Source organism: Trachurus trachurus, assembly GCF_905171665.1.
Source record: "Trachurus trachurus genome assembly, chromosome: 15".
NCBI classification, from domain to species: Eukaryota; Metazoa; Chordata; class Actinopteri; order Carangiformes; family Carangidae; genus Trachurus; species Trachurus trachurus.
The window spans coordinates 1,600,297-1,614,041 of NC_139906.1; the positions used below are offsets into that span (position 1 = coordinate 1,600,297).

A 13,745-nucleotide genomic window follows, 5' to 3' on the forward strand; every position below is an offset into this window, starting at 1 on the left:
GATGTCATGTGGTGATGTCATGTCATGATGTCATGTGGTGATGTCATGTCATGATGTCATGTCATGATGTCATGTCATGATGTCATGTGGTGATGTCATGTCATGATGTCATGATGTCATGTCATGATGTCATGTGGTGATGTCATGTCATGATGTCATGTCATGATGTCATGATGTCATGATGTCATGTCATGATGTCATGTGGTGATGTCATGTCATGATGTCATGATGTCATGTGGTGATGTCATGTCATGATGTCATGTGGTGATGTCATGTCATGATGTCATGTGGTGATGTCATGTCATGATGTCATGTGGTGATGTCATGATGTCATGATGTCATGTCATGATGTCATGTGGTGATGTCATGTCATGATGTCATGTGGTGATGTCATGTCATGATGTCATGTGGTGATGTCATGTCATGATGTCATGTGGTGATGTCATGATGTCATGTGGTGATGTCATGTCATGATGTCATGTGGTGATGTCATGATGTCATGTGGTGATGTCATGTGATGATGTCATGTGATGATGTCATGATGTCATGTGGTGATGTCATGTGATGATGTCATGTGGTGATGTCATGTCATGATGTCATGTGGTGATGTCATGTGGTGATGTCATGTGGTGATGTCATGTGATGATGTCATGTGGTGATGTCATGTCATGATGTCATGTGGTGATGTCATGTGATGATGTCATGTGGTGATGTCATGTGGTGATGTCATGTGATGATGTCATGTGGTGATGTCATGTGGTGATGTCATGTGGTGATGTCATGTGGTGATGTCATGTGGTGATGTCATGTGATGATGTCATGTGGTGATGTCATGTGGTGATGTCATGTGGTGATGTCATGATGTCATGTGGTGATGTCATGTGGTGATGTCATGTGGTGATGTCATGTGGTGATGTCATGTGGTGATGTCATGTGGTGATGTCATGATGTCATGTGGTGATGTCATGTGGTGATGTCATGTGGTGATGTCATGTGGTGATGTCATGTGATGATGTCATGATGTCATGTGGTGATGTCATGTGGTGATGTCATGTGGTGATGTCATGTGGTGATGTCATGTGGTGATGTCATGTGGTGATGTCATGTGGTGATGTCATGTGGTGATGTCATGTGGTGATGTCATGTCATGATGTCATGTGGTGATGTCATGTCATGATGTCATGTGATGATGTCATGTGGTGATGTCATGTCATGATGTCATGTGGTGATGTCATGTCATGATGTCATGTGGTGATGTCATGATGTCATGTGGTGATGTCATGTGATGATGTCATGTGATGATGTCATGATGTCATGTGGTGATGTCATGTGATGATGTCATGTGGTGATGTCATGTGATGATGTCATGTGATGATGTCATGATGTCATGTGGTGATGTCATGTGGTGATGTCATGTGATGATGTCATGTGATGATGTCATGTGGTGATGTCATGTCATGATGTCATGTGGTGATGTCATGTGATGATGTCATGTGGTGATGTCATGTGGTGATGTCATGTGGTGATGTCATGTGATGATGTCATGTGGTGATGTCATGTCATGATGTCATGTGGTGATGTCATGTGGTGATGTCATGTGGTGATGTCATGTGATGATGTCATGTGGTGATGTCATGTGGTGATGTCATGTGGTGATGTCATGTGGTGATGTCATGTCATGATGTCATGTGGTGATGTCATGATGTCATGTGGTGATGTCATGTGGTGATGTCATGTGGTGATGTCATGTGGTGATGTCATGTGGTGATGTCATGTGGTGATGTCATGTGGTGATGTCATGATGTCATGTGATGATGTCATGTGGTTATGTCATGTGATGATGTCATGTGATGATGTCATGTGATGATGTCATGTGATGATGTCATGAGGTCGGTTCAGACCTGCAGCTGTGGTGGTGATGATGTGTTGTGTTGTGTTGTGATGCCCGGACTCTGGAGACAGGCGACGTGACCGGGCCGGACTCGTCACAGGAACCGCTCCACACATTCACCGTCACTTTATTTACCATGGGCTCCGTTTCTACACATTTCCTCCCTCAAGAGGGAGGGAGGGAGCTTTAGCTGCTGCAGACTTGACTTGAGACAGTTTGAGGTTTTTTTTTTTTACCATTAATATTATTTTTGCACTTAAAGAAACAATGCCTTAATTATAAATTAATGAATTAATGCAATTTGCAGTGATGGGATGTTGCAGTTCAAGTTCACTTTCATCTGCAATTCCTTTCTAATTTCAAAATTGCCCTTTTGAGAATTGGAACAGTTTTATTTACAGTTCAAGTTTAAACTGTCACATTTACAAGTTTGCACTTAAAAGCTGTTGTTTATGGTGAAAAGAAAAAAATAAAGAACAGTGTATTTTGTAACACAGAGTTGAGCCATTTTCATTTTTCAAGAGGAGATTGAATCGATTCTAATGAAATCGAATCGAATCGAATCGAATCGTGATTAATCGATTTAGAACCTTAGGAATCGAAATCGAATCGATTCAGGAAATTGGCCACAATACCCAGCCCTAAAAACAACAACAAAAACCTTCTTAAATTGTTTTCTATCGTCTTTTATTCCTCGTCGTCATGAACTCTAACTTTAAAGCAGATATCAGTGGAATGTTTTTGTTAATATAAGTCCTAAATAGTCCTATTTTCCGTCAGCAATCACTTACATGAAGTATTTCAGCCTAAACACGAGTCTCTCCGTCACTCTGCTCTGCTGTAACCCGAGGAGAAAATTTTCCTTGTGGGATACAAGTGTTATCCAATGAGGAGAGAGAACGGCATGAAGGGCTGTGTGTGCAGCCAAGGGATGCGCGTGAATGTGGTGACGTAGCACGAGGACCAATTGATGCCTGACAAGGGCGGGGGCTGCTAACTCATGGTGCGTTCAAAGAAACTCGTACTTTGTGTTTTTCCTTCCTGTGAAGTCATACCAGTTCGATCTGGTACGAGTTCACGGGTCGGAAGTTACGAGTGGCCGTTATAGGGAACTTTCACAGACAACAGGATGGTAAAAACACGAGCTACGGGTTACCTGGAACGCTACCAAGTCGTAGTTGTGACTTGAAGCTGTAACTTACGGTTTCAAAAGCCTGCCTTGAACGCAGCATTAGCCGAAACGGCCGTGAAGCTGATATCTGCTTTAAGTTGTTCAGTTCCCCAGGTTTTTGTTACGTATTGTTTTATGGCGAATCTTTGACATTCAGCTCTGGACAAAATGAAGAGGCCACTCCAAAATGTTTCTTAATAACTCAGCTTCGCCATTTGATTCTGGTGTTAATTGAACTCCAACACAAACTCATCTCCCTCTACTTAATGAGGCATTGATGAGATGATATTCAAATCATATTTAATAAAGGTTACAAAAACTACTGCTGCCATTAAAACTGGGATTATTCCACCAATGTTGATTTCTGACCTCTTCTTAAGTTTTAACTCATTGAGTGCCAACCACGTAATTTCTCGTTTTTCGTTCCCATGCGTTGAGTGCCGAAAACGTAATTTTACGTTTTTTGCTTTTTTTTTAAATTATGAAAATAGACACTTTAATACACATTATATGTAAATTTGGGGACTCTACGACGAGGAGAACTGAAATAGATGACGATCAAAGTCACATGACAGCTCATGATCTGGAAGTTTTTATCATAACTCGGCTTCTGCAAACGAGTTCTGCATGCAGATGCAGCGCTGCTGCTCCGCTGCTGCTCTGCTCTCACCCGCGCTGCTGCTCCAGCTGCTGCAGCAGCTCGGAGCTGAAACAGGAAGCTCTCAGCCGACAGTCCGCCCGGTCTTCATCTGGAGCAACACCGTGTCCTCCCCAAAGTCCCCCCGCGGTAAAATCTGATGGTCTCTGGGCCAAAGCAGACCGGCATCACCGACCCGAACCACAGAAGGACCGCGACCACCGGCGGGACCGGTCTTCCCGAGCCGCGGTGGCCGACAGACCCTCACGCTCCGCGGGGAGAAGCTGAGACACTGCACGGTGCGTCTGTGTTATTGTTGTTTAGTGGCGCCCCCCCCGCCCCCGATGGTGGTTTTGTGAATAGAACAACAACTGTTGTATATATTTATCTTACACGAGCCCTTTGATCCAGAAATGCGAGTGTCAGGGGAGCGACAGACACAAACAGAGCACCTTTCATAAAAGACGCTCTATCTCCTTTTCTAGAAAAAAAGGAGGGATTTTGGTGAAACCCAGCCATGTTTAGCTTGACTTTTCTCAGGAACAGAGGCACGTAGAAACAAACGGTTTGTGGCCACTTGAAGCATTAAGGTAAACCTTTCAATTGAGCCACAGTATGTGTTGGTGGCAATAATATAGAATACACTGTGGCTCTACATAAAAAGTCAAAAATGGTCTAAATTGCCGGTACACTTGACTAAAACTTTGGAAAGGAGCGCGGCACTCAATGAGTTAAATGAGTGTTTTGTTGTTTAAAAATCAATATTCTCTTGTTTTCTTTGCATTATTATTATTCGTGTTCGAAAAACACTTGTCATTTTCTGCAAATAAATAAACGCACTAAATGACAATATTTTTATTTCAAATTTGGAACAAATGTTGTCAGTAGTTTATATAATCAATCAAAAGTGTTCATTTTTCTCAAACACACACCTATAAAAAACAGAGAAACTGATCATTTTGAGGTAGGATCTTCTTTTTTTCCAGAGCTGTATGTATCTTATAAATGTTTTATTTGTCCTTATTCTTTTCTTTCCTCTGTACTTTGTCTTATTTTATCTCACAGTCTCATTCAGCTGCTCTTATCTCTTCTTACACCTTTACTTTTTATGCCTTCACTTGCTCCTCTTGTCTCTCTTTATCTCCTATATTTTTATTATTTATATCTCATTTTAAATGCATCTTTACATCTTATTGCGGTTCCTCCTGCTCTCAGGTTGTTGCCCGTTTGCTTGGACCTTTATGGGTTTTTGTAAACTCATGTTTTGTATAAATAAAGTTATTATTTAAAGGGATAGTTCAACATTTTGTCAAATTGGATAATTGCCATAATCCCTATAGTCATAGCAGTAGGTTCGTTACCTTTAATTGTCGGTGCAAGCTGTTTTTAGAACGGCGGAGCAGAGCCGTGAGCTGCTCAGAGCTACGCTATGGAGGCTCATTATGGGATTTCTTGGTTTCCCTCATCAAACTCATCAAATACACAATCCAACAACTCCAAAATCCAATTTGATGAGGAAAACCAAGAAATCCCATTAGCCTCCGTAGCGTAGCTCTGAGCAGCTTACGGCTCTACTCCGTCGTTCTAAAAATAACTTGCACCCACAATTAAAGGTAACAAACTATCCCTTTAATGAGTTATTATTATGATGATGATGGCGGCTGCTTCTCACCTGTACGTCCTCCAGGCTGCTCTCCCAGCCGTTCAGCGAGCTCCTCCTCCTCCTGCTGCCGCTGCTGCTGCTGCTGCTCCCTCTGGTGAGGAAGGAGGAGGCGTCGCTGGTCGACCTCGGGGGGAGGAGGGAGGGGGGAGGAGGTCGGGACAGAACCACCACCTGCAGAGTAGACACACGACCGAGTCACTTCCTGTCGCTGAGTGAGTGAAACACCAAACCAGATCATCGACAGTGGAAAAACAAAGACAAAAGTAAAAGGTGTGTGTACCTTCTGAGCCAGGGCGGAGAACTTGAGCACGTTGAGCGTCTCGTCGTACATGGAGGCGCACTGGTTGATGTTGACGATCATGCAGGCTCGGCCCCCCCGCCCGCAGAAGAAGCTCTGCAGGTAGTGGGTCAGTTTGCTCTCCCTGAAGGGAACGTGCTGCAGCAGCCTGACGGAGCAGAAAGATTCATTATCAGAAAGGTTCATTAACTTTAGTCTGGACTAAATGCAGTGTTGTATTGTTTCTGTTTGGTGCGGTTCATGTTCACATTGAACTGTAATCTCAGTGAGCGACGCGGCTTTCTGTGGCATAAAACCCACTTTTACAGACCTGCTTTTCTGTGATGTCATCCTATGATATATTTATCTCACAGTTTTACTCTGATGCTCTTTGTTTTACTTTACACTTTCTTTGGTTTTAACGCTTTTATGCCATATTATTGTATCTCATTCAGGGTTTCCTCTACATGTAATTGATCGTGGCGCACCGCCACGGCAAAATGAAAGCCGCCACACCTTCAGAATGATGTTTTTTTTTTTTTTTATGTTAAACAATGTAGCAGGGTTTCCACAACCAGTTAGTTTATTAGGTAGGCTACTTTGCACCCCTTTCCATTACACAGTTACAACTTTCAACTCATGCTTTTCAATCACAGCTGAGTTCTTTATTTCCTCCTCATTAAAAACGAAACTTATCAACCAGCGTGGCGGCCGGGGGACAAGCGCTTTGCCCCTCAGCTCTGTGTGTATGTGTTCATCTCTCGCGCTCTGTTTCGTTTAATAAACACAAATAGGCTACAAACGTAGGCTACACACATTGGCCTCACGTGTTTTTCTTTCCCGGTGTTTTATTTTGAAAATTGACCGGATTCTCTCATGTTTCTTTGTGTGACTTCCTGCCAAGATTGACGCGATTGCTCGCGGCTCGTGCCGGAAATAGACCCAACGCCGATCAGACCACCCTCACCGCCACTCTTTAAAAAAATCCTGGAGGAAACACTGTCATTTTATTTCTTTTTATCATGTATACTCCCCTTTTATTTATTTTTAACGGCATCCTGCATTTTAATTGGAGTTCTCCTGATCTCAATTTGTTGTTGGGTTCTTGTATTTCAGCCTGTGTTGCTGTATCGTTTGGAACGTTCACCTCTTATGGTTTTATGGCATTTGCTCAGTCTCTGTGTGTTAAACGTTCAGAGGACTTGGTCTCACTTTGCCTGCTGGTTGTGTCTCAGAGCGTTGAGGCACTTCCCCAGGATGAGCAGCGACGTGTTGATGTTTCCCGCCTCCTTCAGACGCTCTCCCTGGTTCTGGGTCTTGGCGCAGCGCTCGGAGCCGGCCAGGTCGCACAGACACAACCTGAGGGAGGAGAAGAACGGATCAAACCAGATCAGAATATTATTATTATAGTGAAGTTAAATGTGTTGAAGCTCCACTCACTCGCTGACTGTGTGAACTCTGGGAGTCCCGACGTCCTCGATCCTCAGGATACGGATGGAGAAAATACTGTGACTGCAGAGAGACAGAGAGAAACATTCACATCAGAAACTGCACAGATGCAAGTCTCAAATTTTAGGGGCAAGAAGCCTCCAGTTATGGGTCAGACTGGAGCTCCTCGCTGTGTCGTCATCCTCACCTCCGGCTGGAGACCTGGTTCAGTCTGGTGGAGGAGAAGCTCTGGTTCTTCTTCCCCAGCTTCATCACCTTGTAGGCTTCTTCTGCACTGGTCACCTGGACCCAGCGCAGGTCTGAACACACACACACACGGTCAGAATTTAGTAAAATAAAGATTAAAACTTTATTTTATCCCTCTTTGTTTTCTCTGGAAACTTTCTGACCTTCATCTAAGATGTCATTGACGATCAACCAATCAAACTTTATTCATCTACAAAGCACTCTTCATGCATGAAGAAGCAGCGCAAAATGCTTCATATAAAACATAAGATAGAGGAGATATCCACCTTTCTCCCACACACGCAGGATTAAAAACACAGAGGAAACATCAGAGAGTAGATAAAAAGAAGATACAAAATAAAGATAAAAGGAGAAAGAAATAAGTAGAAACCGTCCTTCTGGGTCAAATTGACCCAATCTGTTTCCTTCCTCCATCCTTCCTTCTTTCCACAATCCTTTTTCCCTCCCTTCCTTCCTTCCCTTCATCCTTACTTCTTCTTCCTTCCTCTTTTGATTCAATTGATCTGATCTGTTCCCTATACCTCCATCTTTTTTTCCTTCCCTTTTCCCTTACTTCTTTCCCTTCTTCCTTGAACGAATCTGTTCTCTCCCACCATCTTTCTTTACTATTTACTTCCTTTTAACCTTCCTTCTTTCCACAATCCTTTTTCCCTCCGCTCCCTTCCTTCCTTCCTTCGTCCTTACTTCTTCCTTCCTTTTTGACCCAATTGACCTAATCTGTTCCCTCCCTCCATATATCTTTCCTTCCTTTTTCCCTTCCTTCTTTCCTCCCATCTTTCCCTTCGTCCTACCTTCCTTCCTTGACCCAGGAGAACAGGAGGGTTAAAATAATGACGAATAAATAAATATATAAAAGAATAAAGAGTGAATAAATCTGTAAAACTGTCACAAAATATCTAATAAACAATAAAAGGCAATTTTAAAAAAATCTAATAAAAGTGATTAATAATCTAAAAATAATAAAATAATCTAAAATAATGTCCACAAACATGACTCATCAGTTTCTCACCCTTGACGAAGGCGTTGCCCTTGACGTCCTGCGACAGCCGCAGCACCGTCCTCCTCGGCGCCGAACTGGGCGTCGCCTCCAGGAGGTCGTGGATGTTCTCGTTGTAGATTTCACAGAAGGAAACCCAGACGGAGAACTTGGTGTGAGGGTCCAGGTTCAAGTCCAGTCGGTCCTCTGCTGCTGCTGCTGCTGTCGCCGTGGACGACTCGAGGACGGACGGAGCTACAGGACAAGAGGACGATAGAGGGTTCTTCAGATCATTGATTCTGTAAATAGACTTTTTTTTTTTTTTTAGACTTTTATTTATTTGCACATAAAAAAATAAAACATTTACTTATCTCTCTTACTAGTAAGAAAGATATGAAAAAGAAATGTGCAGGTGAGGTCTGAAACCCGAAAGGCTTCTAACATGACCTCACCTTGACCTAACAAATAATTGAAGCACAGTCAAGAAATAAAAATCACATACCTTTACTTGTGCAAGGTATAGAAATAATAAAATTTAAAAAAGAAAGAAAGGAAAAAGATGAAAAAAAAACAGGGAAGATGTTGGTAGTAAAAATAAAAGTAGTAGTAATGATAACAGCACTAAATAAATAAATAAACTAAAAGAGGTGAGAAAAGAAAGCGAGACAAAAGAAGAGAACTAGAACAGATGAATTAAGTTCAAGTAAACACTAAAAAGGGAAAATAGATGAAAAACTAAAAAAAACATGGGGCGCTAGGAAAGCAGAATTAAAAGTCAAACCATGTTTTGATGTTCAGTTAATTTTAACTTTTAATTTTAAAAGTCAATGAGCAATGTCAGAGTTAAACCTGATGGAAACAGATGTAGAGATGAAGATGAGTCTGACCTTCCAGCAGAGTTCTGTTGGTGCAGTTCAACAAGCTGCTGTTGATCCTCTCCGTCTGAGCAGAGACACACAAAGAATTATAGGTTTATAATATTTATACAACAGTGTTCAAAGGGATAGTTCAACATTTTGTCAAATTGGCCCATTGCCATATTAATCCCTATAGTCGTAGCAGTAGGTTTAGGTTTAGGTTTAGGTTTTAGGTTTTAATTGTCGGTGCAAGCTATTTTTAGAACGGCGGAGCAGAGCCGTGAGCTGCTCAGAGCTACGCTACGGAGGCTCATTATGGGATTTCTTGGTTTCCCTCATCAAACTCATCAAATACACAATCCAACAACTCCACAACGCTCTGGTGGACAAGTTGTGAGCTGCACATTCACCACACTATGCAGAAGTTGTTTTAGAGGGAAATGCAGAGACTGCTTGATGAAAAACTGTCCCTGAAGGCAACGTGCATCAGTTTGTTTTGCATGAATTTCTCTCTAAAACAACTCTGTGTGGTAACGTTGTGTTATTATCTCATAGCGTGGTGAATGTGCAGCTCACAACTTGTCCACCAGAGCGTTGTGGAGTTGTTGGATTGTGTATTTGATGAGTTTGATGAGGGAAACCAAGAAATCCCATAATGAGCCTCCGTAGCGTAGCTCTGAGCAGCTCACGGCTCTGCTCCGCCGTTCTAAAAATAGCTTGCACCGACAATTAAAGGTAACGAACCTACTGCTATGACTATAGGGATTATGGCAATGGGCCAACTTGACTAAATGTTGAATTTATCCCTTTAACAGATTAAGCTCAAACTACAAACATGAGTCTGAGCTTCCCTCCTCCATCGTTACTCAGCTGTCAACACAAACACAAACACAAACAGCGTCAGCTCCTGTTCACCTCTTTGAGCTGCTTGAGCAGACTCCTCTTGAACAGCAGCTCCTCGGCCTGCTGCTCTCTGCTGAGCCGCACGAACTCTCTGCAGCGCTGAGGCTTGATGCTCGTCCCCGGAAACACCTGCTCCTCGATGGTGTTGAAGATGACGGCCAGAGACCGGGGCAGGATGCCCGCGTCCGCATCTGGACCTGCAGGGGGACAGACGGCACACGGTCTGAGTCAGAATGAGAAGAATCATTACAGGGCCATGGGAGCTACAGCCGGGGTGGCCATCTCTGTCAACATGGGAATCAAACCCACGATCTAATGTCAAGACAGAGCTGATCAGACACATGATCATCTTTCTATTGAGAGTGAGGAGTTGTCGTCACAGCTCAGAGCCTCCAATACATCCATGTCAGAGCCCCGCCCCCCTTCTCCGCCATGATGGAAGGATTCCGGTGGCAAAAGCCATACTAGTCTATGGGCAAAACAAAATCGTCTACTCCGTAATTTACTGTTTTACAATGCCGGAAATCACTGCTGTGTTAAAAACTGCTCCAGTGATTTACTTTCTCCTTATTCTTTCTTGTAATTTGTTCATCTGTTGGCGGAAAAAAGAGCTAGAATTTAGTCCGTCTCTGTGCTGTTCTGATGTGTTGCCCCTGGCAACCGATAGCGTCTCCTTCCATCATGGCCGACTGGCTGCTCAAATCGTTAATATAATACATCCATGGCTCAAATCGGCACGTGACTCCTCACTCTCAATAAGCACTGATACTGAGGAGCTGTAACCACGTTGAGTGTGTGTGTTTATTAACATGTTAACGAGCTCCAGGTGGATTGTTTATGAAGTTAACAAGCTCTGGCCTGAGGCTCAGAGGTTACCACGGCAACTTGAGGTGGTTACCAATGACGATCGGGGCCCCCCAGGCTGAGGCAGACAGAAACGTAGAGAAAAAGAGTAGGGCTGCTTTTCTCCCGATTCGATTCTTCTACGATTTTTTGGATGGCGATTCCATTGAAATTGCGATTCTACGATATTGCCGATTCTCTCGATTTTTAGTCTGTATTTTTAACATTTATCTGCACACAAATACTGTAGGAGCCTTTAAATTAACATACTCAATTACAAAGTGAACTTAAACCCTTTTCAAAAACTTGTACTCTCTGTATGTAAAAAACTCTAACAAATGCACATTGCACAATATTTAAAAAAATTCAAAAAAAAAAAAATTTCAAAAAAAATAATCAATTTTTGAAAAAAAAAAAAACTATTTAAAAATCGTCAAAAAAGATATTGCGATATTTACGTGAATCGATTTTTTCTCCCACCCCTAAAAAAGAGTGATTTTCTGCCTCTGCACTGGTCTCACATTTGGGCTTATTCTGACCAAACAGTAACTCCTATCAGAAAAAAACACAGACCATCATCACTGTAAGGACTTCCTGAACAATTTGGTGTGATTTTGGTGTTTCTACAAAAAATATTTTGGAGACACTTGCGAGTTTAAAACAGGGGTCCGTTCTGCTTCTCTCAGAAAATCTTTGTATTGGAGTCAATGAGGAGCAGAGACAGACGTGGCCGCATTTAGAGGCTGATAATTCAAATTCTGTAAGTCTCTCTGCTATTTTGAGCACATTGTGAGAGACAGAACAAGTTTGTCTACAAATTTGGAAAAAATCATGTGCATAGAGTGTAAATTGTGTCCAGAAGGAGTGTTAAACTCAGATTGTTCATTCAGAGACTCAGACCTAAGAAGGTGAAGGTCTTCCCGGCGTTGGTGACTCCGTAGGTGAACACCAGAGAGTTTTCTCCTTCCAGAACGTCCTTCACCAGATCCTTCACTGTTCCTGCAAACATCTCCTTCTGGGAGGTGTCGGGTCCGTACACCTGGTCAGGGCGGGAGAGAACGGACGGTCGTTATTAATGAGAGGAAAAGGTCGTTTAACATAAAGAAACACTTGTTCTTCTGCACTGAGATGTTAACAGACTATTCTGACACTTTTTATGGGTTCAAAAGTTAATATATAAGTGATTCAAATGCAATAATCAAATGTGAATGCATGAGATGATCCACAGGGAATCAAATCAAAAACAAGTACAGAGTAATCATCATAATAAATATACTGCATAAAAACTTCAAAACAAGTTCAAAGTTAATAAAACTGTAGCTCATAATTAGCTGTTGAGTGTAGAGCTGCAACAGTTAGTCGACTAATCGAACAATAATTGATTATTATATTAATTGTCAACTATTTTGATAATCTAATAATCAGTTTGAGTCGTTTTTTAAAGAAAAAAAGTCCAAATTCTCTGATTTCAGCTCCTTAAATGTGAATATTTCTGGTTTCTTTGTTCCTTTATGACAATAAACTGAGTCTCTCTTTGGTTTGTGGACAAAACAAGACATTTGAGGAAGTCGTCTGGTGGTTTGGGAAACACTGATTGATGTTTTATTGACCAAACAACTAATCGATTAATCGTTTAATTAACTGACAGATTAATCGATAATGAAAATAATCGTTAGTTGAGGGAGGAATAAAACCGGATGATGATGATTATTGACAATATACAATGATTACAGACCTGGGAGAAGGTGAAGCGCTGTCCGGTCTGAGGCAGCGAGCGGTCGGCGCTGAGCCTCGCCGACAGAGACAGACTGGGAGGCTTCAGCAGCACCGTGTCGGGCGTCTCCATGGAAACGCAGTCCTGGTGGTACCAGACAGAACCAGACAGGAGTTTATGTACAGCAGGGTATCTGCAGGTTTCACCAGCTCAAATTTAAGACTTTTTAAGACCTTTTTTAAGACCATTATGGATGAAATGTAAGACCTATCATGACAAATAATAAAAAACGTACAAAAGAAATCACAAAATTAGAAATTGATTACAATATATAAGTTGCGTGTTAGGCTTGTTTGTAGTTGAAAATACATTCAATAAAGCAGTGGTTCTCAACTGGTGGGTCGGGACCCAGAAGTGGGTCGTGGACCCGTTCTGGATGGGTCGCGGACAGCTGGTCAAAAAAGTAAATAATATTTAATACACATCTGATGTTGGACATGTCTGTATTTTGAAAAATAACTTATATGGAAAGGCACACGAGACACATGAACACATGCAGTTGTAATGCTCCTCCTCACTTTCTTATTATTTGCTCTGAATGCAAAGATATCAGTTTCTTATTAATGTGGCCTGAATGCAGTGAATCTTGTTTCAGGGCTCCAGACTAACTTTTTTGACTAGGAGCACAGTGGCCCCTAACTTAAAATTTTAGGAGCGCAAACAAAAAATTTAGGGGCGCACACCGAAATCGACTTGCAAAGTAAATTTTCACATTTCCTCTAATTTTCACTATATTACTGATAAATATTGCATAAATGCATATACTATAATGTTTTAAATTCACGTTTTATTGTGAAACAGTTTAAATATTGAAAATATAAAGTTAACGTTGACACATCACTTGTGGTGAACTCATCCTAGAACCCACCCCCCCTTCCTCCTCCTCATGGGGGATAAGGTGCCTGCCTGTGTAGGCCAGCCCTTGTTGGCCTCCTTGTCTGTTGACCCTGACTGAGCCACATGTGCACGGACTCCTTGGCATCAAACTCGTCGACACCCCCGCTCCCCCGTACGGCCAAAAAAAAAAATCTATCGATCAACAATCAATCAATAATCAT

At 42.1% G+C, this 13,745-nt stretch overlaps 1 protein-coding gene across 1 annotated transcript in view; it reads right to left on the bottom strand.

Annotated features, from left to right (window-relative positions):
* kif20ba (kinesin family member 20Ba) overlaps window positions 1-13,745 on the bottom strand; it is a gene marked incomplete at its 5' end in the record, with an annotated part of 117,149 nt that overhangs the window by 95,088 nt on the left and 8,316 nt on the right. The window contains 9 exons of the mRNA XM_083988693.1: window positions 5,643-5,808; window positions 6,852-6,998; window positions 7,080-7,151; window positions 7,276-7,387; window positions 8,344-8,565; window positions 9,198-9,252; window positions 10,083-10,267; window positions 11,814-11,952; window positions 12,649-12,771. Of these exons, the coding sequence (XP_083844819.1) occupies window positions 5,643-5,808; window positions 6,852-6,998; window positions 7,080-7,151; window positions 7,276-7,387; window positions 8,344-8,565; window positions 9,198-9,252; window positions 10,083-10,267; window positions 11,814-11,952; window positions 12,649-12,771 (1,221 nt within the window). The remainder of the gene's footprint in view (window positions 1-5,642; window positions 5,809-6,851; window positions 6,999-7,079; window positions 7,152-7,275; window positions 7,388-8,343; window positions 8,566-9,197; window positions 9,253-10,082; window positions 10,268-11,813; window positions 11,953-12,648; window positions 12,772-13,745) is intronic.